The sequence below is a fragment of the Acomys minous genome (genome assembly GCF_964271855.1).
Source record: "Acomys minous genome assembly, chromosome: 20".
NCBI lineage: Eukaryota > Metazoa > Chordata > Mammalia > Rodentia > Muridae > Acomys > Acomys minous.
Window position 1 is genome coordinate 18480742 of NC_140502.1, and position 27801 is coordinate 18508542.

General features: G+C 42.6%; 1 protein-coding gene across 1 annotated transcript; it reads right to left on the reverse strand.

Annotated features, from left to right (window-relative positions):
• Positions 1-9241: 9241 nt before the first annotated feature.
• On the reverse strand, positions 9242-27801 carry LOC311591129 (cell adhesion molecule CEACAM3-like; the record flags this gene model as incomplete). Its single annotated transcript, XM_084770496.1, has 7 exons — positions 9242-9525; positions 10569-10916; positions 13947-14303; positions 16156-16515; positions 19447-19806; positions 26334-26693; positions 27735-27801. 7 exons carry the CDS (start codon positions 27799-27801, stop codon positions 9242-9244), a joined length of 2136 nt encoding a protein of 711 aa, XP_084626622.1.

Here is a 27801-nt window from a genome sequence, read left to right on the forward strand (position 1 = left end):
TAGAGTGAGCCTGAGACAGAATATCTTTGCATTGTGTGACTTGGGTTGGCTGAGCAAGGTTCTAGCCTAATATGACCATCAGTCCAGTGGCCCATAGACCTTGAGGCCGGGAAAATGTTGTCTGAGATGACCCTTACCTGCTGCCCATGCAGTGGGACATAACACTACTAAGGCCACTCCTGATATGATCCCAGACACTCAGAGACCCTGGATCCACTTAGTGGAGAAACGGTGGAGAAATGGAAGAGACAGAGAAACAGAAGGATGAAGACACAATTAAGAGAGGCAAAACTAGAGACTTAGATAGAGAGAAACAGCCTGATGTGAGTATCTAGTGGTGTCACCTGGGACCGTGTTTGGGTCCTGGCCTGTACTGCACATGGGGGTCATGTCTTGGTCCCTGATCCTGCAGCAGCAGGGGGCTGTTACAAAGAAAAGGAAGGCAGATGTCCCTGGTCTGGTCTGCCACCAAGAATTATGTTGGTTTTTGAGGGCTGTGCAGAAGTGGTGTACTCTAGGGGCAAAATTTCAGGAGAGTTGTTCCTGTGTGTAGCCAGGTGCAGTACTTGGGAGAATGGACCCTGCACTTTGTGGGGTTTGCAGGTGAGTCGACCCTAAGGATACTAGCATAGACCAGCTGGGGCTACCACTTATTTCCTGTGTGGTGGTATGGGTGAGGAGAGATATCCACTTTCTCCTTCACCCCTCATGACCTGTGGTAGGTGGGAAACCCTGGGGTCCTGGAGTCAAGAGAGCAAGAGAGCTGGTCCTGGCCCTCACCTGCTGCAGCATGCTGGATTTCAAGCCCTAAGCCTTACCTGGGCAGCAGTATAGAGCTGACCCTGGTGGCAGTGGCATGTGTGAGCTTGACCCAAGAATAGGGGAGAGCTACCACTGCAACTCAGCTGTTGTGTGGTGACATGGATGAGGGAGAGATGCCCTCCTTTTCCTTTGTCACTTATGACAGGCAGAAGAGCCGGCCTGGAGATAATAGAGCAGAAGAGCTTTCCCTGCCTTGCACTTCCTTCAGCACTCAGGAAAGCGGGTCCTGCTCTGCATCTTGGCAGCGCAGTAGAGCTGGTGCTGTATGTGTGTGTTGGTGGTGAGGTGTCCCTAGAGAATGAGTATGGGACCACCAGTTCTGCCTCCCATCTGTTGTAGTATTGGCAACAAAGAGATCCTCTTTCTTCCCTTTTATCTTCACCACCAGTGGCAGGTGGGAAAGCTGGTGTGGTCATCAGAGCATGAGAGCTGTGAATGACTCCCACCAGGTACAGCACAGAGGAGAGATAGACATGCTTCTTGATTGGGAAGTACAGTAGAGCTGGAACTGGATGTGGGAGTTGCAAGTAAGGTGGCCTCAGGGGTGTGAGTGAAGGAAAGTTGGACCTGTGGTTTCACAGATGAGGGTGAGACATCCTCATCCCATTTATGGCAGTTGAAAGATCTAGCCCCAGGGACTTGAGAATGGTGGAGCTGTCTATATCCCTCAGTGGCTGCAATACTCAGGGGAGGGCTGCTTGTACCTCTCCTGGGCAGTGGGAAAAAGTTTTCCTCTAGGCAGGATTATAATGCATAGGTATACACGTAGAAAAAATATTCACAATTTAAAATATAAATAAATAAACCTCAACAAAACATATCAAACTGTAATTTCTGTCAGAAAAACCTGTTACACCAGAATCTTTGATACTATGGATACAGCACAGGTGTTTATAAGCGTCTCTGAGGATCAGCCTTTCTTGCTGTGCTCGCAATACTCCCATAGTCAGTGATGCTTGATTTCTACTTCTCTAACCCAGATATCACATTTTTCCACATTATCCCCACATTTTCAGGGGTTATGATGGACCCTACAATTAGCAATGCAGACAGGTGGTGGAGAGATGATGTATGGTTGCTGATTCTGCTTCCAAAATTTAGGTTCACTTACCCCTTTTCTAGAAATATGTGTGAGTTGTTGAGACGATCTCTTTTGATACTCTGACCAAAAGAGTAGTCACACAGTCAAAAAGGTAATGATGTTGCATTGGAGTTAAATGGAAAGATAGACAAAACAGATAACATAAATCTCCAGGACATTTTACCCAAAAGTATGGGGTACATATTCTTCAAAGCTGACCATAGGTCTTGGTGTAGGCCTAACATTAGAGCACTCATGAAGCATCAACAAATATGAGTAATTAGATATAATGTCTTGTATCCTATTGTAGTATAAAGGAGTAAAGACAGAAATCAATAGCCAGAGAGGCAACAGAAAGCATAAAGACACATGGAAAGTACACATCACATTCATGAGTACTCAATTGCTCAGAAAAAATTAAGATAAAATTTAAAAGGTCCTATAATTGGGTGAAATGAACACAAAAAGTCAAGAGCTATGGGATATAATGAAGGCCATCCTAAGAGGTACATTTACAATTCCATATGCCTATGTTAGCAAGGAAGGGAGATTCTAAAACAAGTAACCTAATGTATCTTAAGGCCTTGTAGAAATGCAAGCTTAGAGGAAAGAATAATGTCAGAGCATAAATAAATGAACAAAACCCCTACTAAAACACATAAAGGTATAAAAAGTGTATGAAGCAAAGGGTTGATGAAATCAATTCATTCATGTTACCTCTCAATTGTTATCCCATCCCTTGTATCCTCCCGTTCCTCCCTCCCTTCTGCTTTCACCCTATTCCCTTCCCCTATGACTGTGACTGAGGGGACCTCCTCCCACTGTATATGATCATAGAGTATCAAGTCTCTTCTTGGTAGCCTGCTATCCTTCCTCTGAGTGCCTCCCGGCCTACACATCAAGGGGACGTGGTCAAATATGGGGCATCAGAGTTCATGTGAAAGTCAGACCCCATTCTTTACACTACTGTGGAGAATGTCCTGCCCATTGGCTAGATTTGGGTAGGGGTTCGATGTTTACTGCACATATTGTCCTTGGTTGGTGCCATAGTTTGAGCAGAACCACTGGACCTAGATCTGCCTGTCATAAGGTTCTTCTTGTAGGTTTCTAGGACCCTCTGGATCCTTATATTTCACCATTCTCCCATACTTTTCTCACCTAGAGTCCCAATAAGATGTCTTCACATCTATTCCATTTTCCTGGTAGGTGAAAAATTTCATGGGACATGTCCCTTGGGCTAGTGTCCAGTTATAAGTGAGTATATACCATTTGAGTCTTTCTGATTCTCAGTTAATTCATTCATTATGACCATTTCTAGGGATAGTAAGAATTGAGATGTCAATTTGAGGAGATTTTCCTTTGATGAGTAAGTAGTTTTATCTTCATCTCTTTTGATTAATATTGGGTGACAATATATTTTATTAGATATCATAATAACTACACCATCTTGCTTCTTAGGTTCAATTGATGGGAAAACAACTTTCTAGCTTTTTTTCTGAGGTAATGTTATCTTTGTTACTGAAGTGTTTTTCTTGTGTGCTGCAGAAGGAGGGATCCTATTTCTTCATCCCTTCTGTTAGACTATGCCTTTTTATTAGGGAATTGAGTCCACTGATATTCAGAGATAGTAATGACCACTGATTGTTAATTCCTGTTACTTTGATATGGGTAGTGGTGGTGGTGGTGGTGGTGGTGGTGGTGGTGGTGGTGTGTGTGTGTGTGTGTGTGTGTGTGTGTGTTTTATTCTGTTCATTTATCTGCTGTGAAATTACATATTTCCTGTGTTTTCTTGGTTGTAGTTAACCTCCTTGGGTGGAATTTTCCTTCTAGTGTCTTCTGTGTGGCTGGATTTGCGGATAGATATCGTTTATTTTTTTTGTTAGAATATCCTGTTTTCTCCATCTGTGGTGATTGAAAAAGTCTCCGGATACAGTAGTATGGGGTGTCATCTATGGCTCCTTGGAGTCTGCAAGACATTTGCCCAGGAACTTCTGTCTTTTAGAGTCTCTTCTGAGAAGTCAGGTATGAATCTTATTTTTACTTGCCCATTTGCCTTGCTGTTTTTAATATTCTTTCTTAGTTGTGTGTTTATTGTTTCAGTTATTGTGTGGTATGGGGAGTTTCTTTTTTGGTCCAATCTACTTTTGTTATGTAAGCATCTTTTACATTTATAGACATATATTTAAGTTAGGGACATTTTCTTATATGATTTTGTTGAAATTATTTTGGGCCTTTGTGCTGGAAATCTTCTCATATTCCTATTATTCTTAGGTTTGGGCTTTTCATAGTGCCCTGGATATCCTGGATGTTTCATGTCAGGAACATTTTAACAATAATATTCTCTTTGACCAGAGTATCATTTTCTTCTATTATATCTTCTATGCTTGAGATTCTCTTCCATCTCTCTGTTATTGACACATGTGTCTGTAGTCCCAGTTCACTTGCCTAGATTTTTCATCTTCAGGGTTCCCTCAGTTTGTGCATTTTTATTGTTTCTATTTCTGTTTTTAGGGCTTGGACAGTTATTCATTTATTTCACCTGCTTGTGTTTTCCTGTATTTTTAAGGGATTCACAATTTCCTCTTTAAAGGCCTTTATCATCTTCATAATGTTTGGCTTAATGCCATTCTTTGTGTTTCAGCTGAGTTTGAATATCCAGCTCTTGCTGTAGCTGGAGTCTAATGGTGCCATTTTGCTCTGGCTGCTGTTTATTGTGTTCTTAGGCTGGCTTCTAGTCATATCATTTTGGGGTTATTATATGTCTAGGTGCTGATAGCTGAGTTTCTCTTTATTGGATGGCTGGAGTTTGGGTATTTTCCCTTGGTTTTGGTTTTTTCTATGATTTTCTGGCATAAGTGGACTGTGCTTCGGGTCATAAACTAATCTTAACTTCATGTAGAGTTTATACATTGGGCTTTTTGTGGCCTGTGTGACGTCTGGGGCTTAGCATGGCAATGCTGCTTTTCTGGTCCCTAGAACCAGAGTGGCCTCCACAAAAACAGAGTATTTCTGTCCAAGATATGGGCCAGCATTTGGCGCCCAAAGAAAGGGTTCAGTTTGGGGTGGTTATGTCTGCTTTTAAGAAGAGTTGGAAGACTTGGGGCAGGGTCATACCTTGAATCCCTGCTGCTGGCATGGCCTCCAGGAAAACAGCAGAAGCAGTAATTTTGTTTTGTTTTATATTTGTGTGGATGTTGCAAGGGTGGAAGGAAGATATGAATAGTTGCAGAGGTGAGGTGGGCTGGGAATCACAATGTGTAACTCACAACGAAACAATTAAATGTTAAAACAAGTAAATAGTTTTAAAGGAAGAAGAAAATGAATCAATTAAATAGTATTATCAAGTCATTGGGGATGGGTCTTAATTTGACCTATAATAGACCTGTCAGAGACATTCTTCACCCACTGCATAGAGCCAGTCACCATGTGAGACAGATCTGGGAGGGAGAAGAGCTCTGAAATGCTAGTCCGTATTCATGGGGTGTTTTCTCCTCTCATGTGAGATACAGGAAATGTGAGTATGTTTTAAAACCCTGGTAGCTCCGCTATATAGGGACTGTTGTAGAAATCTAATGATGGAGTCAAGAAGTCATGAATTTGAGAGAAAAAGAAATCAACTTTCCCTTAAAGACGCTTTGTCCCCTGTGGAAAGTCCTTTGGACTACATGAGACTGGACAAGGCTGGCAGACATTGTAGTCACATTCCAGGCTGGGTTCATAGTTGGACAGTAGAAATCAGGGAAGCAAGGTTGGAGAGACTGGGGATTTGCTGATACTCAGAAACAAGCTAAGAACTAACCACTTTATCTTTCAGAAGTTCAAAATATTTTAAAATCCAATATTGGTGCTGACACTTCAGGATTCTATTAGAAAAAAAAGGACTATGATTTTCTTGTCTATCATCTTACTGTGACCAGTGGCAGAGTTATGCATTAGGTGCCATTTTTAGAAATGATGTTGAGGATAAAGAGTCCTGGTGAGGCTGGATGAAGGTTCACATTGACAAGGCAAGACAGTTTGGCAGATCAGTTAGAGACTGCATAGAAACTGGATGATATTTTTCCTTGTGGTGGTTCAAATGAGAAATGTACCCCGTAGGTCTTGGCCATATTTACACTAGGTCCATAGCTGGTGGTGATGTTTGGTGAGTTTTAGGATGACTTCTGCAAGAAGATGGCCACTTGGACAAGCCTTGAGACTAAAAACCTATGAAGCCTTTCCAAATCAGTCTATCTGCATTGTGCCTGTAGTTCAAGAGCTGACAACCCTACCTTGCTGCTCATACCACAATGCTTGTATTTTACTGCCATGCTGCCCTGCCCTGGTAAACCATAAAACCTAATAAATTATTTTCACTGTAGGTTGGCGTGACCATGGTGTTTTATCACTGCAGTATAAAAATAAGCTAAATTCACAGGGGGCTCATATAAGAAGAGTTAGGGTTATATTAATGGAGTAAACAGAAAAAAACCAAATGTGGACCCACCAGAGACAATGTTACTGTACTTCAAAGGCTACAGTTGATATTAAAGCCGTGTAGAACTCTAAAAATACCATCCAACCATGGCTTAGGGTCTACTGAATAAACAGGTGCTTCTGTGCCAAGCACACAGATGGATTCCAGTGCTAGAACATCATACATACTGACAACCCTCAACTATACTCACGTGTATTAACTGAACCTGAGATGTCACAGTTCTCCATCACAGTAGCTAACTCTCAGCTTATTCAGACAAGAAAATTCCCTCTATGTCAATCTTCACTCCAAGATGCACTTTGCTGGATGTGTGTGAGCAAGTTCCCTTCACATGGCTAACATTGGTGTTCATATAGGTTGTTCTCTGTCTTGAAACTAAAAGGAACAGAGCAGACTGTCTCTGGCCCTGAGAACTTACAACGTTGTACCCATGGTGGAACCTAAACTATCATTTGTTGACTAGATCATGCTGTGTTGTGCTCATTGGATTCTGGATTACATACTTGTAATGATCTGAGTCAGTCCTAATGATACTGAGGAAAGGCAGAGTCCTGTTTCTCTCAGACATACTCAGTCTATCACCTTCTGAGAAGCTCTTATTTACCACAGCATAGATTATCTCATGACTCTCATGTTCACCTATTAATGCTACCAAATGCTCACTTTCCACTGGACAGAAGTTGTTGCTTATGGTTCTATGTAACAATGCTGTACAGACAACACAGTAGTGATTGCCCTGTATGGTACCTCTGATACTTGTAAGGTTCTTTTCACTAGTGTTGAACTCTGGCCTTGCCAAACTGAGTCCACAGTAAATGTCCAAGGAGGCAAATCTCAGATAGATGCAGGGGACCTGTGTGTTCAGAGATACTCAGACTTCAAGTGCCACATGGGAGAAACACAGACTTTGTCATGTGTGAGCTGAGCTACAGAGCTTGTTGATGGTAAATAGACCTAGGACCACATTGCAGCAAAGAGTGTTGTGTCCCTTCAAGATGCACTGACCTCGACTGCTCAATATTAGAAAGCACCCTCGGTGGATATTACAAATAGATGGTGCTGAGAGTTAACGTATCGCCTCACTGAGAAGCCTGTTCTCAGAGCCCGTCCTCAGGACTTGACGTGTGACCATAAACCTCTTCTTTCAGTTCAGTTCTCCAACTGAATAATAAAATGAGCCATTCTGTTCATGTGGTTCATGATAACTGACATGAACCACTGATTCCTTAAGGATAAAACATGAACCTAGAAATGATCTACAAATGTTAAGTGTCAGGTCAGGCTTTCACCAGAGACACTTTGTGGCCATGGTTTTAACATTCCTTCTCTTGTATCTGTGGATTTTGTAGAGAGATTTCTTGAGGTTCAGATGAATACTGCTAATGTAACCTGTAGAAAATAGGGGCAAAATCCAGGTGTGGTGGCTATCGCACCTATCAAACTCCTGGCTCATCAGTCCAGGTGCAACAAATCAGTGTCATTATTATATTATCTTTTTGTTTGTTCGTTTCATTGGTTCGTTGGTTTTCCAAGACAGGGTTTTTCCCTTGTAGTGCTGTCTGTCCTGCAGTTTGCTTGTAGAGCAGCCTAACCTCAAACTCAGTGATCTGCCTGCCTCTGCCTCAAGAATGCTGAAGTTAAAGTTGTGTGCCACTACCACCAGGTAAAGTGAATATTTTAATGATTAAAGCAATAATGAGGGATAGAAGAATATTCCAGTTCAGTAGGAGTGCACATTGAAACCTACATCCAACTCAGTACTTGGTGGGGACAAGTGACTGTATTCTTTCTAAGAGAGGATTGACACTTGGATGCTACTGTTGCCACTTCTTTTTAGTATTCCCTTATGAGTATTAGACAGAACTATTAGGCAACTTAAAGAAATGTAAGGCAGCCAGTTGATGAGCTGTAAAATATATGTATATATGACATGAACTTTTTTGTAGACTGTCTTAAAGATTCTACAGAAGTTTCTGGAACTCATGAGCAAACACACCCTTCTGAGTTGTACTTCAGTAAACTTATATTGACCACAATTAGAAGCCCTGTTTTGTTACATACGTAGAGATGGAAGTAGATGGATTTACACAGTGATGGGTTTAAAAAGGATTTGAGAGTGGACAATGTGGATGGCAAGTGACAATATGAGTGTACTTTGTGCCACTTAATTGCCCAGATAGATATGACCAAAGGGGAAAATCCCATATGTGTCTCAAAAATTGTTAACAGGGGAAAGAATTTTGTACAACTTCACATTGTGAAAGCCACCGCCAGAATAAATAGAGTCCAGTCCTGCGTTCGTGATCGATTTTATATCTGTGAGTCAAACAAACTGTGCATCCAAACCACTTAGGTTCTAGTTATGTCCAGTGGAAAAGATGAACAGTACCTTCCCAGTGTCACTCTTCCTCACCTCACACGGATGACTGGTGTCTTTGGAGCATCAGTCCTGTGTGAATCAGTTATTCACAGAATATGCTTAAGTATATAAAGTGTGTTTATCTCTATGAAAACATTGTAGCATGTTAACAGGGGACTCAGAACAAACAGAAATTTGGAGCTCCTGAAATGAGTTCTCATAAATTCTGAGGGTTGGCTATATGTTTGTTCGACAAGCTAGATTCTTAATGCCTTTGCAAGTCTCTACTATATTGATGTATTTTCCCCCTTAGGAAACTGAATCTTTCTTTATGTCCTGGCTGGTTGTTGTACGTGTTTATCCCAGCATTACAGGTGTTACTTAACATGCTGACTATATCTGATTTGTACCTAACAATTTCTACGATGTACGTTTTTTTTCCAATTGTTGTGTCTAATTGACAAAGAAACACCCCAAATCTGCTGTAGGATTAGAGGAGGAATCACTCATTCACAACATCCAGGGTGACTCGGAAACTGGTCATAAAACTGACTGGGTTCGAGGCCTCACACTGATACTCTCCAGCATCCTCCATCTTCACAGGATCTATGGTGAGCTGGCACTTTGTCGGGGACAGCGTCATCCTCTCTGTGAGCTGAAGATTCTGGTCATTGAAGAACCACTGGATGGAGATTCCAGTATCGAGTGAGACACAAGTGAGTACGACAGAGCTCTGTACTCTGACTGTGGTGTTGGTGACTTGAATAAAGGGCTGTGTCACAGGCTCTGTGAAGAAACAGAGGAGGGGACCAAATGACAGTTATCCTTCAGAGAGGTCAACCAGCCGCTCTATAGTAAACAGACACCTAAAAGAGCTTCCAGGGTGGAGACTTTGGGACTCTGACAACAGACAAATTTCTTATGCCTTGGACCTGCCTCCCACAGCCTATGTGACCCTGATTCTGACACAGAGAGTGATGTGCCCCAGTTCCCTGTACTTGGACACATGGTACACAATCATTGCTGTGTCCATGAGTTATACTTAGATATGAGCAAAAGCCTGACCTTGGAATGGGGGCGGCTGCTCAAATTAGCAACATCCATTACCATTTACCTGCAGAAATGAATTCCCTTGGCTGAACCTGTAAGTACAAGGAGCTTCCTGGAGAACGGTCTCCTCTGTCCCTCTCCTTGAGAACATGTCTTTCCTATAAGTCTCCTAAGCCCATCAGATCAGTCAGCTTACTACCTGTTACCTCTCCACTGAGAGTAAAGAAAAAGAGATACCCAGGTGACCTACCTAACTACAGCTGTCTGGGCAGTCCACAACTGCAACCACACTCTATGGGACTAGGACAGTCAATAAAGCCTTGTTCCCTGTCAGCTCTAACAGGAAGTCCAATTCTAGCTCTTAAGTGGCGATCACTAGGCACAATTAGAGTTGAGACTGGGACAGAGACCTGGCCCCATGACTTCCTGATAGTTACTTAATAATAATGAAACCATGGTTCTCACCTCTAGTCCCTTCCTGACTCCTATAGAAGCTTTCCCAGGGCCATGTTTGTGGTGAGAGCCCATAGAGTATGAGGCTAACTGGAACCCTTTGGATGAGTTACCCAACACACACCCTCTTCTGCAGATGGAGTCAGGTGAGGTATTCTTATCTATTTCAATATTTCTACTCATTGTGAGTCCTGTAATGAGTGCTCAAACACCAATGTAGAGACACAAAGTAGAGAGGAGGAAGGCATAATCCATACTTGACAGTCGTGTTTGTGCAAAGGGAAATCAACCCCACCAGCACACAGTTGCCACAGAGAATCACTTACTGTATATGTGGATTTGCGCATGTGTCTCTTCATCTTCATACTGCATATTTAAGGTTCGTAGGGTGTAGAATCCAGTGTCCTCCTGGGTTACATTTTGCAGTAGCAGTGAACCATTGGGGTACACCGTCTCTCTACTGCTATATGCAGGTCCCAATATTCTCTTACTTGTGGTTATTTCATCCCCTGAAATTAAATTTTTGTAGAGAGTTCCTACCCATTTGTACCAGTAAAAGGCTCGAATTTTCTCTGGCATATTATGAACAATCAGGAGAGCGTTGCTCCCATCAACAATGTTGAGAGGCACCAGTTCGATAATGAGCTGGCCAGTGGTGGAAGGGTGAATGCAGTCTGAAAGGAGGATAGAAGGGAAAAGACATAGATTTTTATCAATATTGAGACTTTTATCGTTGGTGAAAAGATGGGCCCTGGGTCCTGAAAGCCTAGATCCGTCACTCAGAGGAAGTGGTTGGGACTGTCTGTCTAATAAGATGAAGTAAACAAATAACATTTTGATGCAGCTGATCCTGTCACTTTCCTCTATATTGAAATCTCTCCTCATGAAGTGTCTACCTTCAGTGTCTTCACATGCCTGCTCACACTAGGGAATTGTGGGAGGTGCGCCTTCCCTGACCTCTTATTCCTCTACAGACCCCCAGGCTTCACCTTTTGATCTCTTCAACCTTCTGCTTTCCTTGTTCCAACCAACTCTGACGTCACTTCATTGAGGGATTTATTCTCTGTCTTCCAGTCCACTAAAGCTAGTGGCTTGTTAGGAAAAACTAGTTCGATGTTTCTGGATGGTCCAGAGCTTGGACAGGCTCAGATACATGTGGGTGGTCAGAGGGCATGGTGGCACACACCTGTAATCACAACACTCAGGAGGCAGAGGCAGGCAGGTCTTTGCAAGTTCAAGGCTATCATGGACAGCCAGGGCTACAAAGAGAATTCCCTGCCTCAAAACACACAAAAAAGTGGGTGGTGTATAAAAGTCCCTGTTTTTGCAAGTCCAGGTATTAATGAAGTTCTCATATCTGGAAATACTGACACTGCTTAAACTTCCAGCTCACATTCACTATTTAATTTGTGGGTAGTGTTTGTGTGTGTGTGTGTGTGTGTGTGTGTGTGTGTGTGTGTGTGTGTGTGTGTATGAATATATGTGTTTTTTAAGGTTTGGAAGGATAGCAGGCTACCAAGGAGAGACTTGATACCCTATGAGCATATAAAGGGGGAGGAAGTCCCCCTCAGTCACAGTCATAGTGGAGGGGAGTCAGGGGAAAATAGGAGGGAAGGAGGAATGGGAAAATACAAGGAATCAGATAACCATTGAGATGTAATAAGAGTAAATTAATAAAATAAAATTTAAAAATTAAAAAAATGTTTATGCAATCCTGCGTGATGTGTGGGTGCTTATCATGGCACCTAGGTGGTTTTCAGAGAACAGCTTAAAAGAGTTTTCTATCATTCTCCCAATCTCTGAGCTCCCTCCCTCCTCTCCTACCATTTGGCAATGTTGTCCGGGTTGGGTGGGTCAACAGAATCCACTACCAGAAGCAATGCCCTTTGCAAAGAAGTACATAATGCATCGTTTAGGCACCTATTGATTGCTCTGCACCCCCCATCTGTGAAGAACAGCATTTGACCTACCCCTATTCCAAAGCTCTACTGTCTTCCTATCCCTGCTATGAGCCTCCTGCCAGGCAGGAGCCCTTACTAGGGTAATGCTGACAGTTGTCAAGGCTGGTGTCCTAGACCCATCTCTGTCCCTGCTACACATATTTCTGTCTGTTGTCCCATTTGACAGATGGATAAATAAATGATAGGTAGATAGATAGATAAATAGAATGGATAATTAAGTTGATGATGGAGAGAGAGAGAGAGAGAGAGAGAGAGAGAGAGAGAGAGAGAGAGAGAGAGAGAGAGAGAGAGAGAGAGAGATCTTTCAATCTTCAGGATCACACACAAGCAAGAAGGCTGATAGCCATCTCTGTGCCCTAGGAAAACAACAGCTCACCAGAGGGCTGCCATCTCTGTGTTCTTCTAACATGTCCTTTATAACACAGAAACCTGAGAGGGCACCTAGTCTGCCCTGCATTCTGAGGGACCTGCAGGAAGGTGACATGGCTGGAAAGAGACCAGCCAAGTGATGCAATGACAAAGGGAAAAAGCTGTTCTTACCAGTCAGAGTGCATTGTCATGAAGCCCAGGAGCTTCATGAGTCCAGGAATTGTGCTTGTGGGTGTGAAGCAGGAGGTGACCTGAGTCCTGAAGAGAGGACACTGACTGTATCTGCCTTGAAATACTTTCATGGGAACCCTCCATCTTCTTGTTCTTGCTGAGCCATGCATTGGGTCAGCCCATTCCCCTCCTGGGATGCAGATGTCCTCTATCTACATTTCCCCATGGGAGATGCTAGGAGAGAAGTGTGACTACACAGGATTCTCTGACAGGGTAGTACTGTTTAGAATCCCAAGAGCAGCCAATAAGTCTGAGAAGTTTGGGTCAGGTTTGTAGGTATGGGAGTGGAAGCCAGGCTACAATTAATCTCCTGGATCCTGGCAATAATTTTCTAGGTGGTGATTGTGTGTCCTTCTATAGCCCCCTAGTGATTACAGGGGGGACTGCACCTTGTGTCAGGGAGCTGTCTGGATCAGCACCTCTGTTACCAGCTGCCTGCAAGAGAGATTTCCAGAGCTGGCCCCTAAAACAATCACTTGCAAGGTGGACTTTTGCCTTTTATCTCAGCCCTTGGAGAACCTGACCCTCCTGTGCAGTCTCATGAGTCCGTCAAAACAGTAAGTTAATAGCGTGGGCACCTGTCCACCTAATCTCCCTACTGAGTCACAGGAGAATATGACCAGAGGACCTACTGTTACCATGGCTCTCATGGAAGTGTGCTGGCTGGTTCCACAAGTCAATAAAGGCTTGTCCTATGTCAGCTCCGATAGGAAGCAAGACCAAGCAGTGAGATAAAGCTTCACTGTCATCTGAAGTCAAGCCAGGTATAGAGATTTGCTCTTTGCAAGGACCCTGGGCCTTCCTCAGCTAGGGCCTGCCTGACTCCCAAAGACTTTTTCAAGTCCATGGGCACAGTGAAGGACCCAAGTGTGTGGGCTGAGCCTGACATTCTTGGCCTAGGTTTTCCCCAGGACAGGTAAGGGGTGTTGATCTAATGCTGTTGGTCCACCTCATGTGTGTCCTGCAGTACGTGCCCAGTCCTCAGTGTGGAGATGTGGTGCAGAGAGGGAGAGAGAGAAAGAGAGAGAGAGAGAGAGAGAGAGAGAGAGAGAGAGAGAGAGAGAGAGAACAGGCAGTGCTGAGACCTTAGAGTTCACTGTATAAAAGTGGATACAGCTTACCCATACCCTAGAAACCACTTACTTATATGAAGTTGTGCATGTGTTGTTGTAACTTTGAACCCTTTGTTTACAATTTCTAGTGTGTAGAATCCTGCATCATTCTCAGTGACATCCTGGAAGAGCAGCGATCCGTTGGTGTACACTGTCATTCTTCTGCCATGTGCAGGGCCCCTCATGATGGATTTCATGGATGAAGTGTATAGTACAATTTTTAAAAGCGGGCTTCTATATGCAGATTTGTACCAGGAAAATGCATGCAGATCTTCTGGCAGATTATGAACCTGAAGGAGAACGCTTCCTCCTTTATCAACACTCTGTGGCACTTGATTGATCACAAGTGGGGCAGAGGTGAGAGGGTTACAGCAAGTAGAAAGCGAGGCTGGAAGGGAAAGGAGAAAAACAAATCACATGGAATCATTGCATTTGGTGGAAAGATGGCAAGCTCCATCCTGACCTGATGGATTGACTCATTACTCAGCCTAGAGATACAAGTGTAGATGAATCTATCTCCCATGGAGGAAGTCAGCAACATGACATCCTTCATTCCCTGAGTGACCTGGAATGTGTCATCTCTTCTGCATTGATTTCTCTCCTCAGGTGTCTCCATGGCTGCCAGACACTGCACACATTCATGCACACTGTAGGTTGAGATTATGACTCCCTAGAATTTTCCTCCATAGACCCATGTTCATTCTCTCACTTTTGTTTGGTTTGTTTTGTGCATCCAGTCAATCCGTGACTCCACTTTCTAGGTGTTCTGGCTGCTCTGCACTACAGAACACAGATCGGGATGGGTGAGTGCAGGGAGCAGTCTGGTTTGTGTGGCAGGCTCAAGTCTTGGAAAAAGCTCAGGAACTATTCTGACAGGGCATTATGAGGGCTTCACACAAGCAAGAGAAGATCTGAAGTGAGGCAAAGAGACACCCATTTTAATGCCAGCACTCAGGGAGGCAAAGCGAGGTAGAACTCTGAGAGTTTGAGGCCAGACTGCTCTACAAAGTGAGTGAAGTAAACCCAAGGGTACACAGAGAATATGTCTAGAAATACCAAAATTTGAAAGAAAAAGAGTAGATTTGAAAGATGAAGCAAACTAGAAGGATCCAGAGGGTCCTAGAAGCCTACAAGTAGAACATTATGATAGGCAGATTTGGGCTCAGGGGTCCCGCTCAAACTAAGGCAACAGCCAAGGACAATACAGGCGGTAAACCTTAAACCCCTACACAGATCTAGACAATGGACAGAACACTCTCCACAGTAGAGTGGAGAGTGGGATATTACTTTCTCACATACTCTGGTGCCTCACCTTTGACCATGTCCCCTGGAGGGGGAGACCTGGTGGCACTCAGAGGAAGGACAGCAGGTTACCAAGAAGAGACTTAATAACCTATGAGCATACACAGGGGGAGACAATACCCCTCAGGAACAGTCATAGGGGAGGGGAATAGGGGAAAATGGGAGGGAGAGAAGAATGGGAGGATACAAAGGATGGGATCACCATTGAAATGTAACAAGAATAAATTAATAAAGGAGAAAAAAAGGAAAAAAAAGAAAGATGGAGCATCAATTAATAATGCCACCACTAATTGATATGGGAGGGTCCAGTTCAGTGCAAGAAGTTCCACTCCTATCCTAAAGGTTGCTGGGGCTATAGGAATCAAGGTTAAGTATATAACGAGGAGCAAGACAATAAACAGCACTCCTCCATGCTCTCTGAGACAATTCATAGGTTTTATTTATGACCGTCACGTTTGGAGACATAAACACAGCAGTCTGACATGGATAGCCAACACCATTGTCCACTGTCAGCACCGAGAAGAAATAACTAATAGTCCAGCCCTGGAAAAATGCCCTTCTATAGTTACTAGAAATTGAACCTAGGGTGGATGAGTCAAGCAGGGTTTCCTAGTCACTATACTCTTAGTATGCCGTAATTTTCTCCAACCAGTCCCTGCCTGATGCCAACAGGGTCTTTCATAGCAAAACGTGCATTGAGATTCCCAAAAGCCTGGATGGTGTCTGAAATTCTAGGCTGAGTTCCTTTCCTTGAAGATATTAATTGATGCAGGAGAGAACCAGACAATGGAGTCTGATCTATGCCCATTTGCTTCCATCATGTGTGTCTGGCTCTAAGTCCTCACATCTTAACATGAGACAGCATTCCAAGGCCAGAAGACACAGCCCTGTGTTTCAGAGCCCCACCCAGCATTGACTGATCACAGACAATCACTTACCATCCACATGGAGTTGCACATGCCTCACTTGCTCTTTCAGATCTGTGCCCAGAGTGCGCAGGGTGTAGAATCCAGTGTCAATCCCGGTGACATTGTGGATCAGCAGGGACCCATTGCTGTACAATGTCTCTCTACCGCTGTGTGCAGGTCCCTCCATACATGAATCATTGGATATTATATACCGAGAAAGCTCTTGGTTCTTGGACACAACCACCCCTTTGTACCAGAAAAGCATTTGAAGATTCCTTGGGAGATTATGAACAAGTAGAAGAACACTTCCCCCTTCACCAACACTGGGTGGCACCGCTTCAATGCTTAACTGAGTAGAGGTGGGAGAGTGTCCACAAGGCAAAAAGGAGGCTAGGAGGGAACAGATACATCCATCAATATTGGGATGTTTTTATTCAGCAAAGATAGGGCCCTGTGATCTGAGCAGACGTTTCCACTGGTCTGCAGAGGTGCGTAGGTGAGGGTCCTGTCCTACCCAGTGGACGTCAGCAAAATACCTGCACTTGTCCTTTAATCTGTATGGCACTCTCTCCTCAGGTGTCAATATGGCCCTGGCCTACTGCATTTTGATCCCTGTTCACACTCAGTGTAAATTGGTGGTGGGGTGATGCCTCCCTGACTTCCTTCCCCATAGACTTTGTCCCTGGGCTCTCTGAATCGTGTAGTAATAGTAATAGTAGTAGTAGTAGTAGTAGTAGTAGTAGTAGTAGTAGTAGTAGTAGTAGTAGTTGTTTTCCTTTATTGGCTACAGTACCCACATGACTTCATCTTCTAGCTTCCTCCACAGGTTTATCTTCCAGTCTACACAGAATAGAGTCTTGTGAGGAACATTCTTATTCTTAAATATTTTTGTGGGAAAAAAATGTTGCCTAGAAAAATCTCAGATACTCCTGAGGAATGAATGAGAGAATGAACGAAATTAATGAGAAACTGATGGTCCTAAGGTCCAGTTTGTGCAGGATTTTACTTATGAAAAGACTCAGCTTTGTGAATTCTTTTACATTGATATCTATTACAAATGTATATGAATACATGCAGGAGTGAACCACATGCATTTCTGCATAGATGTGTATATGGGTGGGTGCATGCCATAGTAGTTCTGTGTGTTGCAAGGAACAACCTTGAGGAGGCAGAGAGTTCTCTCTGAAGATGAAGGAGCTGAGCACTTACCTCAGATCCTCTGGCCTGGCAGATATGCCTTTCCTTTTTGAGACACTTCACTGTCCTATCCAGGCCAATTTTTTTTTCCTGAGCCACTTCAACATGGCAACAGCACTCTTGAGAATATAGTGGACCATGTGATTGACTTTGAGTATAGAACAATCTAGCTTTTGTGGACCCATTTACCATTTCCTTTCCACTGAGATCTTGATGCTGCTGAACATCTGTCAACCTCTTTGTCAACTCCACTCAGGGGCAGGCAGACACTTTGAATTCCTTCAGACTCTTGCCCTCCCTGGAGACTCTAGCCAGGGCCTGAGCGGTGCCTTACCACACACTGTCAGGGAATTCTCTCTTCACTTAGGGTACTAGCCCTTGCCCATAGTACCCCATTTATGGTGTAAGAGTGACATCCCCACAGTCTCTGTTGCATTTGCCAACCTCACACAATATAGAGGAGCTTCTGCTTCAGCATCTCTGTGGTCCTGCCTCCTTCTGACCCAAGTCTGCACTGAGGCAAAAGTCCCTCAGAGAGTCACATAGCTGTGGGTAGGGTGCTTGGATGAGGCACTGCTGTCTTCTCCCCTCAGTGTTGTCAGGTGCATCTCTCACTCTCTTCATATTTCAATCTCCAGTCTAAACAGTGAGCAATAGCCTGACAAGCACCAATGTGAGCTAGAATCCAGCAACTCCCCCCCAGTGCTGACCCCTGCTTTGGCTGGCCTTGGCTCTATCACAACCAAGAAGGGCACTTCGTGCTCCCTATGCATCCTTGGTGACACAGAAACTCCATTGGGCACCAAATAATCCCCATGTCCTCAAATCTCGGAAGTTGAAATATATCCATAGCCAGAAGGTGGCAGAGATATCTGTGAGGGCTAGAAATAGACCAGCTGGGTGACACCAGGGATGGGACACTTATCTATTATCACTAGTGGTACCATTCAGGGTCTGCTCCAGGACAAACATTCAGTATCAGTTTTTGTATCAGGAGATTCTTGTTCTGCGTGTACAGCAGAAGGTCACCTGAGGCCTGGAGAAGAGTGAGCTCACTCTGCAGTGAAGGATTTCAGTGAGGACCCTGAATTCCAGCATCCTTTGTTGGCTGAGACATTGTTTAGATCTGTACACACCCACCCTAATTTTTAGGCATGCCTCTGTCCTTAGATTGGCAATTCCACTGTCATCACTCTGTTCCCAACTCAAGATGCTACAGGGGAGTAATCTTGAACAGGGTCCCCTAGTAGTTTTCTGTGCTATAGGAAACCGCAAGTAGGTCAAACTGTCCTTCTGGGAGAGAGTTCCATGTCTGTTGGGACAGAAATGGAAAACATTTCTTTCATCTTCTCCAGTAAATGAGATTCTCAGTGTTTGACCGTGAGCTAATTCTGCTCCCTGTTGATCAATAGGATGACTGACACTTATCTCTGGGAGCTGTCAAGACTAGTAGTCCCTCTTACTCTTTGGCTACAGGAGAGAATTTCCATGGCTGAATGTCAGAGAACAAGCACTTGTCAGCAGGACCTATGTCCTCTGTTCTTCCCATTGGGTACCCTGAACTTCCTGTGAGGTCTCATAAGCTGATATAAACAATTGACTAATGGCCTGGTGGCCTGGTCACCTCTGCTGTTCATGCCAAGTCTCAGGAGGTGTCCAGGTTTTCTTGCTCAGTAAAGGCTCTCAATTCAGTGCACTATTTCGTTTCCCATGAAATATGGATGGCTGCAAATCATTGTTCCCTGTCGAGTGCAAAAGTAAGACTCCACCCCTGGCAAAACACATTTCAGGATCACTTGTAGTCCCAGCTAGAACAGAGATCTGGAGCCAGAGCTTGCTGGTGCTCACTTCTTTGATAGAACACAAAATCTGCCTGTAGCCAACAGGGTCTTCTTCAATACGATGTTCATGGTGAGAACCTCAAGAAACTAGAATGAATCTGATGCTCCTTGACTAAGAAACCATTTCCTACCTCTCTCTCTCTCTCTCTCTCTCTCTCTCTCTCTGTAATCTATGAAAGTTGCATCAGAAAAGTGCAGAGGGAAGAGAGCTCACTTGGCATGTGTGACAGTTCTATTTGTCTACATGCCACCCATCACTGACTGATCACAGACAATCACTTACCACCCACCAGGAGTTGTACATGTGTCACTTCATGTTTCACATCTGCATTCAAAGTTTGTAGGGTATAGTATCCAGTGTCATTCCCAGTAACATTGTGGATTAGTAAGGATCCATTGCTGTACATGGTCTCTCTACCACTGCATGCAGGTCCCTCCACACTTGAATTCTTGGCTATCATGTATCGAGAAACCTCTTTGTGGAGCAACACAGCTATCCCCCTGTACCAGGACATTTCTAGAATCTTCTCTGGGAGGTTGTGAACGCGTAGAAGAACATTTCCTCCTTTAGCAACATAGGGAGGCACTAATTCAATGCTGGGCTGAGCAGAGGTGAGAGGGCATCCAAGTGTCAAAATGTTATCTAGAAGGAAAAATTAGAGATTGATCTTAGAACTTTTGTATTTGGTTAAGATCGAGCTCTGTGTCCTGAGATGTGTTCATTGCTTAGCCAGGCTGTGTGGGTGATCATCTACCTACCCTACTTCATGGAGGTCTGCAAATTACTTCCATTAACTCAGTGTCCCTGCACTTGGTGTTTCATGTACATAGAGCTCACTTGTGTATCAATATAGCTCTACCTTAGTGCTCTCATTTCCCTGCTTATACTCTATGTAGATTGATATTAGGTGATTCCTCCAAAACTTCCCTCCCTACAAGATCTGGAACTTCACTCTCTAACTCTTATTGTTTTTCTGTTCCTCTTGTGTTTTTATCAACACAGCACTTCACCTTTTACCTTCATTTACTTTAAGCCAACTATGACTAGGTTATTATGAGAACTGACCTGTATACCTTTTATAAGTGCTGCTCTTAAAAAGTCAGGCATTCTACTGACCATTAAGTAGATGAAAAGGAACAAATCATGGTGTCTTGCAATACAAATAAGTATCAGCATGCCATTTTACCAAGACCCAGCTCAGCCTTCATTTCCAAGGGTGGCAGTCATTAGGTATTCCCAAAACCATAGCCACTGTCTTGTGGGACTACCAGAGGCCTGCATCCATCACAGATTTCCAGATCTACCTGCAATCCCAGAGGCCTCCTGTCATCAGGTTCCACCAAGCCTGCCAACACCAGTGAAAGCCGAATGGCTAAAGGCCAGAATAAGATCACACTCAAGAAAATTCACTGCAGTATGTCATCACCTGTACCCAGTTATCCTACTAAAACAAGCGATGGATATTCTAAGACAACAAAAGAGCAAGAAAACCTCCTTCAATCTAATCTTATGAAAATGATACATTTCCCTCGGGGCCATTGCCATTTTGTTTGAGTGGTCAACCTCAGCATGCTGGAATAAAGGCTCTTTGTTTTTACATAAAAAAGAAAATGATGGAGGCCTTTAAGCAGGAAATGAATAAAACCCTTTAAGAAATTCAGGAAATTATAATCAAACAGGAGAAGGAAATGAATATATCTCTCTAAAACATGAAAATGAACATAAAAGCAAAAACAAAAACCAAAAAATGAACAAACAGAAAAACCAAACAACAACAACAATAACAAAACCACACACACAAACTGAGGCAATCGTAGAAGTGGAAACCTGGGAAAGAGAACAAGAACTACAGAGACAAGCATCACCAACAGAATACAAGAGATGGGAGAGAGAATATTAGGCACAGAAGATTTGATAGAAGAAATTGATACATCAGTAAAAGAAAATGCTAGGTCTATAAAGTTTCTATTAGAAAACATGCAGAAATGTTGGACACATGAAAAGACCAAACATAAGAATAATACAAATAAATGAATGAGATGGCCAGCAAAAAGGCCCAGTAAACGTCTTCAACAAAATCACAGATGGAAAATTTCATAACCTAAAGAAGAAATACTTATTAACATACAAAAAGCTTACATATCACTAAAGATATTGGACCAAAAATACAATCCTCACTGGGTGTGGTGGCACATGCCTGCAGTCTCATCACTCGGAGAAGCAGAGTCAGGTGGATCATGTGAGTTCAAGGACAGCCTGCTTTACAAAGTGAGCACTGGACAGCCAAGGCCACACAGAGAAACCCTATCTTGAAAAAACAAAAAACCAAAAAGCAAAAAGAAAATGAAAAAATCAAATTCCTCAACACTTAATTATCAAAACACTAAATATACATAACAAAGAATGAAGATTAAAAGCCACACGGGATAAGGGCAAAAATAACACGCATAGGCAGACTATTAGAATTGCACCAGACTTCTCAACAGAGACTCTAAGAGCCAGGAGGGCCTGCTCAGATATCATGTAGACCCTAACAAACACAGATCATAGCCCAGAGTACTATATCCAGTAAACCTTTTATTCACCGTAGATGGAGAACCAAGATAGTCCATGGGAAAACCAAATTTAAAAAATATCTACCACAAATACAGCCCTACAGAAAATACTAGAAGCAAAAACAAAAATAAAAACAAAAACAAAAAAACCCACAAAACCAAAAACAACCCCTCCAAAAATAACCAGAACAAAACAAGACAACAACAAAAAACTCCAAAAAACAAGAAAACAAAACCACCACCACCACCACCACCACCACCACCACCACCAACAACAACAACAAAACCAATCTAAGGAGATTAACTGTACTCAAGAAAACACAGAAAGAATATAATTTTATATCAGCAAAAACAAAATAAGGGGGGCACACAAAGACACTCACACTCACACCAGCAACATCAAAGTAACATGAATTAACAATCATTGGTCATTAATACCTCTCAACATCACTGGATTCAATTCCCCAATAAAAAGACATGGGCTAAGAGAATGGGTGAGAAAACCAGATTCATCTTTGCTCTGCATATTAGAAACACACCTCAGCTACAAAAATAAACATTATATCAGGGTAAAGGGCTGGGAAAAATTTCCAAGCAAATTTACCCAAGAAGGAAGATGGAATACCCATTCTCCTATATAACGTAATAGACATTCAATCAATATTAATCAAAGAGATAGGAAAGGACACTTCATACTTGTCAAAGAAAAAATCCACCAAGATAATGTCTCAGTTCTGAACATCTATGCCCCAAATGCAAGGGCACACACACTCTCAAAAGAAACATTATTAAATCCTAAATCACACAATGAACCCCACTCATTAATAGTAGGAGACTTCAACACTCATTTCAGCAGCCCCTGGAACCTTCATCAAAATTCAGAATATACATGATCACAAAACAAACTTCAACTGATACAAAAACTTGAAATAACTCCGTGCATCTTCTCAGACCATCATGGATAAAAATCTGGACTTTAACAACAACAGAAACAACAAAAAGCCTAAAAGACCATGGAAACTGTATAAGTGTATGCTCAACAACCATTAGTTGGGAAAGAAAAAAGAAAGAAATTAAAGAAGTTCTAGAATTCAATGAAAATGAGGGCGTAGCACACCCAAATCTATGGGATACAGTAAATGGAGCCATAACAGGAAAGCTCATAGCACTAAGCACCTTCATAAAGTCAGTGGAGAGATCCCACACTAGTGACTTAACATCCCACCTGAAGCTCCAGAAAAAAACAAAAGAAAAACCACAACCAAGAGGGGTAGATGGAAGCAAATAATCAAACTCATGGCTGATTCAGTAAAATAGAATCAAAGAGAACAATGCAAAGAATCAACAATAAAAAGAGATGTTTCCTTGATAATTTCAACAAGATAGATAGGCACTTAGCCCAACTGATTAAGAGGCAAAGAGACAGCATCTAAATGAATAAAATCAGAAATGAAAGGGGATGAGGTCTGGCGGCCCTCAGAGGAAGGAATAGCAAGTTACCAAGAAGAGACTCAATATTCTAAGAGCATATACAGGGGGAGGAGGTCTCCCTCAATCAAAGACATGGGGGAGGGGAGAAGGGGGAAGTGGGAGGGAGGGAAGAATGGGAGGAAATGGGAAGGCTAACAATCGAGATGTAATATGAACAAATTAATTAAAAATGTAATTAAGAAAGAAATGAAAGGGACATACAACAGACACGGAGGAAATACAGAGAATCCTTAGGTCATATGTGACAAACCCATAATTCACAAAATTGGAAAATCTGAACAAAATGGACACATTTTTAGATGGATACCACTTACCAAAGTGAAATAAAGATCAGGTAAAATATTTAAATAGTCCTATAACACCTAAAGTAATAGAAGTAGTGTTTAAAATATCTCCTAACCAAAATAAAAGGGCAGGGCCAGATGTTTTAAGAGCAGAATTCTTTCAGATTTTCAAAAAATTAATCCTCAAAATATTGCACAAGATAGAAACAGATGGAACATTTCCAAGTTCATTCTATGAAGTTAGAACCACACAAGGATTCAAATAAGACAGAAAATTCCAGACCAATATCTTCCATGACCATTGATGCAAAACTACTCAATAAAATATTCACAAAACAAACCCAAGAACACACCAAAGATATTATCTACCATGATCAATAAAGCTTCATCCCAGGGAGGCAGGGGGATTTAACATATGAAAATCTATCAATGCCATCCACTATATAAACAAACTAAAAGTAAAAATCACATAGTCATCTCATTAGATGTTGAAAAACCTTTGACAAAATCCAACACAGCTTCACGATAAAAGTTTTAAAAAGATCAGAGATACAAAGAGCACACATAAACACAATAAAGAAAATATACAACAAGCTAATAACTAACACTAAATTAAATGGAGAGAAACTCAAAGCAATCCCACTATAAGCAGGGACAAGACAAGTCTGCCCACACTCTCCATATCTATTCAATGTAGCACTGAATGTTTTAGCTAGAGATGTAGATAACTAAAGGAGATCAAGGGGATAGGGAAAGATAAAAAGTCAATGTATCACTATTCACAGATGATATGAAAGTGTACATAAGTGACCCCCACAATTTTACCACAGAACCCCTACAGCTGATAAACACCTTCAGCAAAGTGGCTGGATGCAAACTTAACTCAAAAAATCGGTAGCCCTCTTGTATATAAATGACAAATATCTGAGAAAGAAACTTGGAAAACCCCTTCACAATAGAAAGGAAAAATATTAAATATCTTAGTGTAACTCAAACTAAGCAAGTGACAAATCTGTATGACAATACCTTGAAATCGTAGAAGAAAGAATTTGAAGAAGATATCAGAAAATGAAAACATCTCTGATGCTCATGTACTGGTAGGATTAACATAGTAAAAATGGTCTTCTAACCAAGGGCAATCTATATATTCAGTCCAATTCCCATCAAAATACCAACACAATTCTTTGTAACCTCAAAAGAGAAATTCTCAACTTCACATGGAAAAAAAACCCCAGGATAGCTAGAACAATCCTGCACAATAAAAGTTCTTTAGAAGATATTACCATCCTTGATATCAAGTGGTTTGAAAAAGGGGTAATAATAAAAACTGCATGTTACTGGCATGAAAACAGACACATCTATCAATTGAATTAAATCAAAGACCCAGAAAAAAACCCACACACCAATTGACACCTCACTTTTGACAAAGAAGCCAAAAAACATACAATGGAAAAAAGGAAGAATCTTCAACAAATGGTGCTGTTCTAACTGTATGTTAGAATGCGGAAGACTGCAAATGGAGCCAAATCTATCACCATGCACAAAACTCAAGTCCAAGTGGATCAAAGACCTCAACATAAAAATGGATGCACTCTGAGCCCATATGGCTGATGTGCAGTGTGGACATTTGATTTCCTTAACAGTGAGTATAGAGGCAGTCTCTGACTCTGTGGCTTGCCTTTCCATCCCATTCCCCTAGCGGTGTTGCCTTGTGAAACAAAATTTGGAGAGGATGTGTTTAATCTGGCTGCCATTTAAAGTGCTTGAGTGGATTATTCCCCTGTGGGGTCCTCCCATTTTCTGACAAAAAGGAAAAGAGGGGATGGAGAGATGGCTCTGAGGCTAATGGCACTGGATGCTCTTCCAAAGGTCAGGAGTTCAATCCTAGCAACCACATTGTAGCTCACAACCATCTATAATAAGATCAGGTGACCTCCTCTGGTACACAGTTGTACATGCAGATATAACATTGTATACATAATAAATAAATAGGAAAGAGGGGAGTGTAGGGAAATGAGGGTGTGACTGGGAGGTGAGTAGGAATGGGGCTGGGATCTGGCTGTAAAGAGATTAAATAAACAAATTAATTAAAAATCACTTCTCAAAACAAATTTCAACACCTGTGGAAAACAAACAAATGAATGAAAGAATGAGTGAATGAATGAAGTCTCAGACCATGCAACACTCTCCATACTTCTTGCCTTTTCTCTCCCTTCTGTCTTTACTATTCAGTCGTAGAGTCCACACAATGAGCTACAAACTGCTGAGAATCCATCTGCCTGGTGTGTCCTGGCCTTGGTCTGTCAGCAACAACAACGAGGGACCCTCAGCATTTGCTGTGTGACACAGAAAACCAGCTGTGAACCAAGTCTGACCTGGGTTCTCAATGCTCTGGAAACCTGGAGTTTGCTTTCCACAAGCATGTTTCATAAATGCCTGTGAGGGATCCAAAAGAACCAGCTGAGTAATGAGTGGGGGAGAAGACTGGCCCATTCTCACTACAAGCACCAGTCAGCGTTATGACACAGAAAAAAGGCCCAGGAGCAGATGCATTAGGAGCCTCTCACACCGTGGGTGTGTGTGAGGAGGTGACCTGAGTCCCTGCAAGAGGGCTCTGGCTTCCACCATCCCATGCAGGGCTTCCAGATGATGCTACCACTTTCTCAGCTGTGTGATGTGTCTGCCCATTTGGTTCCTGGGCCTTTCTGAAATGCCTTGGACCTCGGTCTAGGTCTTTCCCAAAGGAAAGACATAAAGGAGAGAAATGAACATGATTCCCTTGGCAATGTGGGTATCTGGTAAAATAAACCCCACCCAGCATCCAGGGTGAATCACTTACTGTACATGTAGAGGTATACAGATGATGTTGATACAATTTTTTCTTGCATATTATATGTTTGTAGAATGTAGAATCCTATGTCCTTCTGGGTGACCTTGCGGATCTGCAGGGATCCATCACTGTAGATTGTCTCTCTGCCACTGTGTTCAGGCCCTGTGACACTTCCTTTATCATTCACCACATACAGTGCAATCTCATGGCCCCTTTCTACCATTCCTTTGAACCAGACAAAGGATTTAAGATTGTTTGGCAGATTTTTAGGAAGTAGAAGGACGTTTTCTCCCTCAAACACTTTGCGTGGCAGTAATTCAATGTTGACGTAGGTAGTGGTAGACAGGTGCCAGCATGTTACCAGGGAGGCTAGAAGGAAAGAGAGAGAAACAATTACTATTGAGTGGGTGTGATCAACATGCAAGTGTGTGGGTAGTGGTGTACCTACCCACCTTAATGGAAGTCAGGAATATCACCTCCATTCCTTCAGAGTCTCTCAGTATGTACTTACCTCTCTTAGAAATTCTCTTCTCAAGTGTCTGCCTGGCTCACCTTCACTGTCCCTATATTTGGTGTGAGGATGCTTCTCCAATCTCTTTTCCTAGACGGTCTTCACTTTCTGACTTTTTTATTTTCCATTTGTGGTACCAGGAAACCCCTAATATCATCTTGCAGGTTCTCTAATTTCTGGTCCACTATGACCAGGGCTATGAGAGGACAGGGGTTAGTCTGCCATATTAAGATGGTTAACTTCCTGGAAAAGACTGGGACATGAATGGCAGAAGGAGGGTAGGAAGCAAGGAAGGAAGGACAGAAGGAAGGAAGAAAGGAAGAAAGGAAGGAAGGATGTGCCCATGTGTTAATCTACAAAGTTCCCAGGTTTGTAGCTAAGAACAAACAGTTATACTCAAAGGGAATATAAATATTTTCATATTACTTATGTATTGTATGTGTGGATTTGTGAAGGCTCGCTCATGTCTCAGCACATGCACATGAGAGTGCATACCACAGCAACAGTGTAAAGGACAGAGAAAAGAATCTGTGAGTCTGTTCACTCATCTAATGTGTGGGAGCTGAAGACTGAATTCAGGTTGTCATGGCCTCCACACACTGAGACGTTTTGCTCAACACTCCTGTCTGATTTCTATTTGAAGAGTCACCTGGTCATGGTTGGGAGCATTGGTCTACGGAAAAGAGCAGCTACTGTGATTTGGTTTGAGTAGGGAACATTGGGGCTCTTCTCTACTCATCCCTGCCTGTCACCAGAAAGCTTCAGGAGGCTGATTCAATCGTTCTCTTTTTGTCCTATTATTTCAAGCAGAAACCCTGAGTCCTGTCCTCTTAAGAAGATTCAAGCTTCACTCTAAGTTCCCCTCCACTGACACAAAGTCAGCGACTGGCGACACTTACCCATGAGAAGGAGCCCCTGCCACTCTTTGAATGAAAGCATTGGGGACACCATCATCTGACTTCTCAT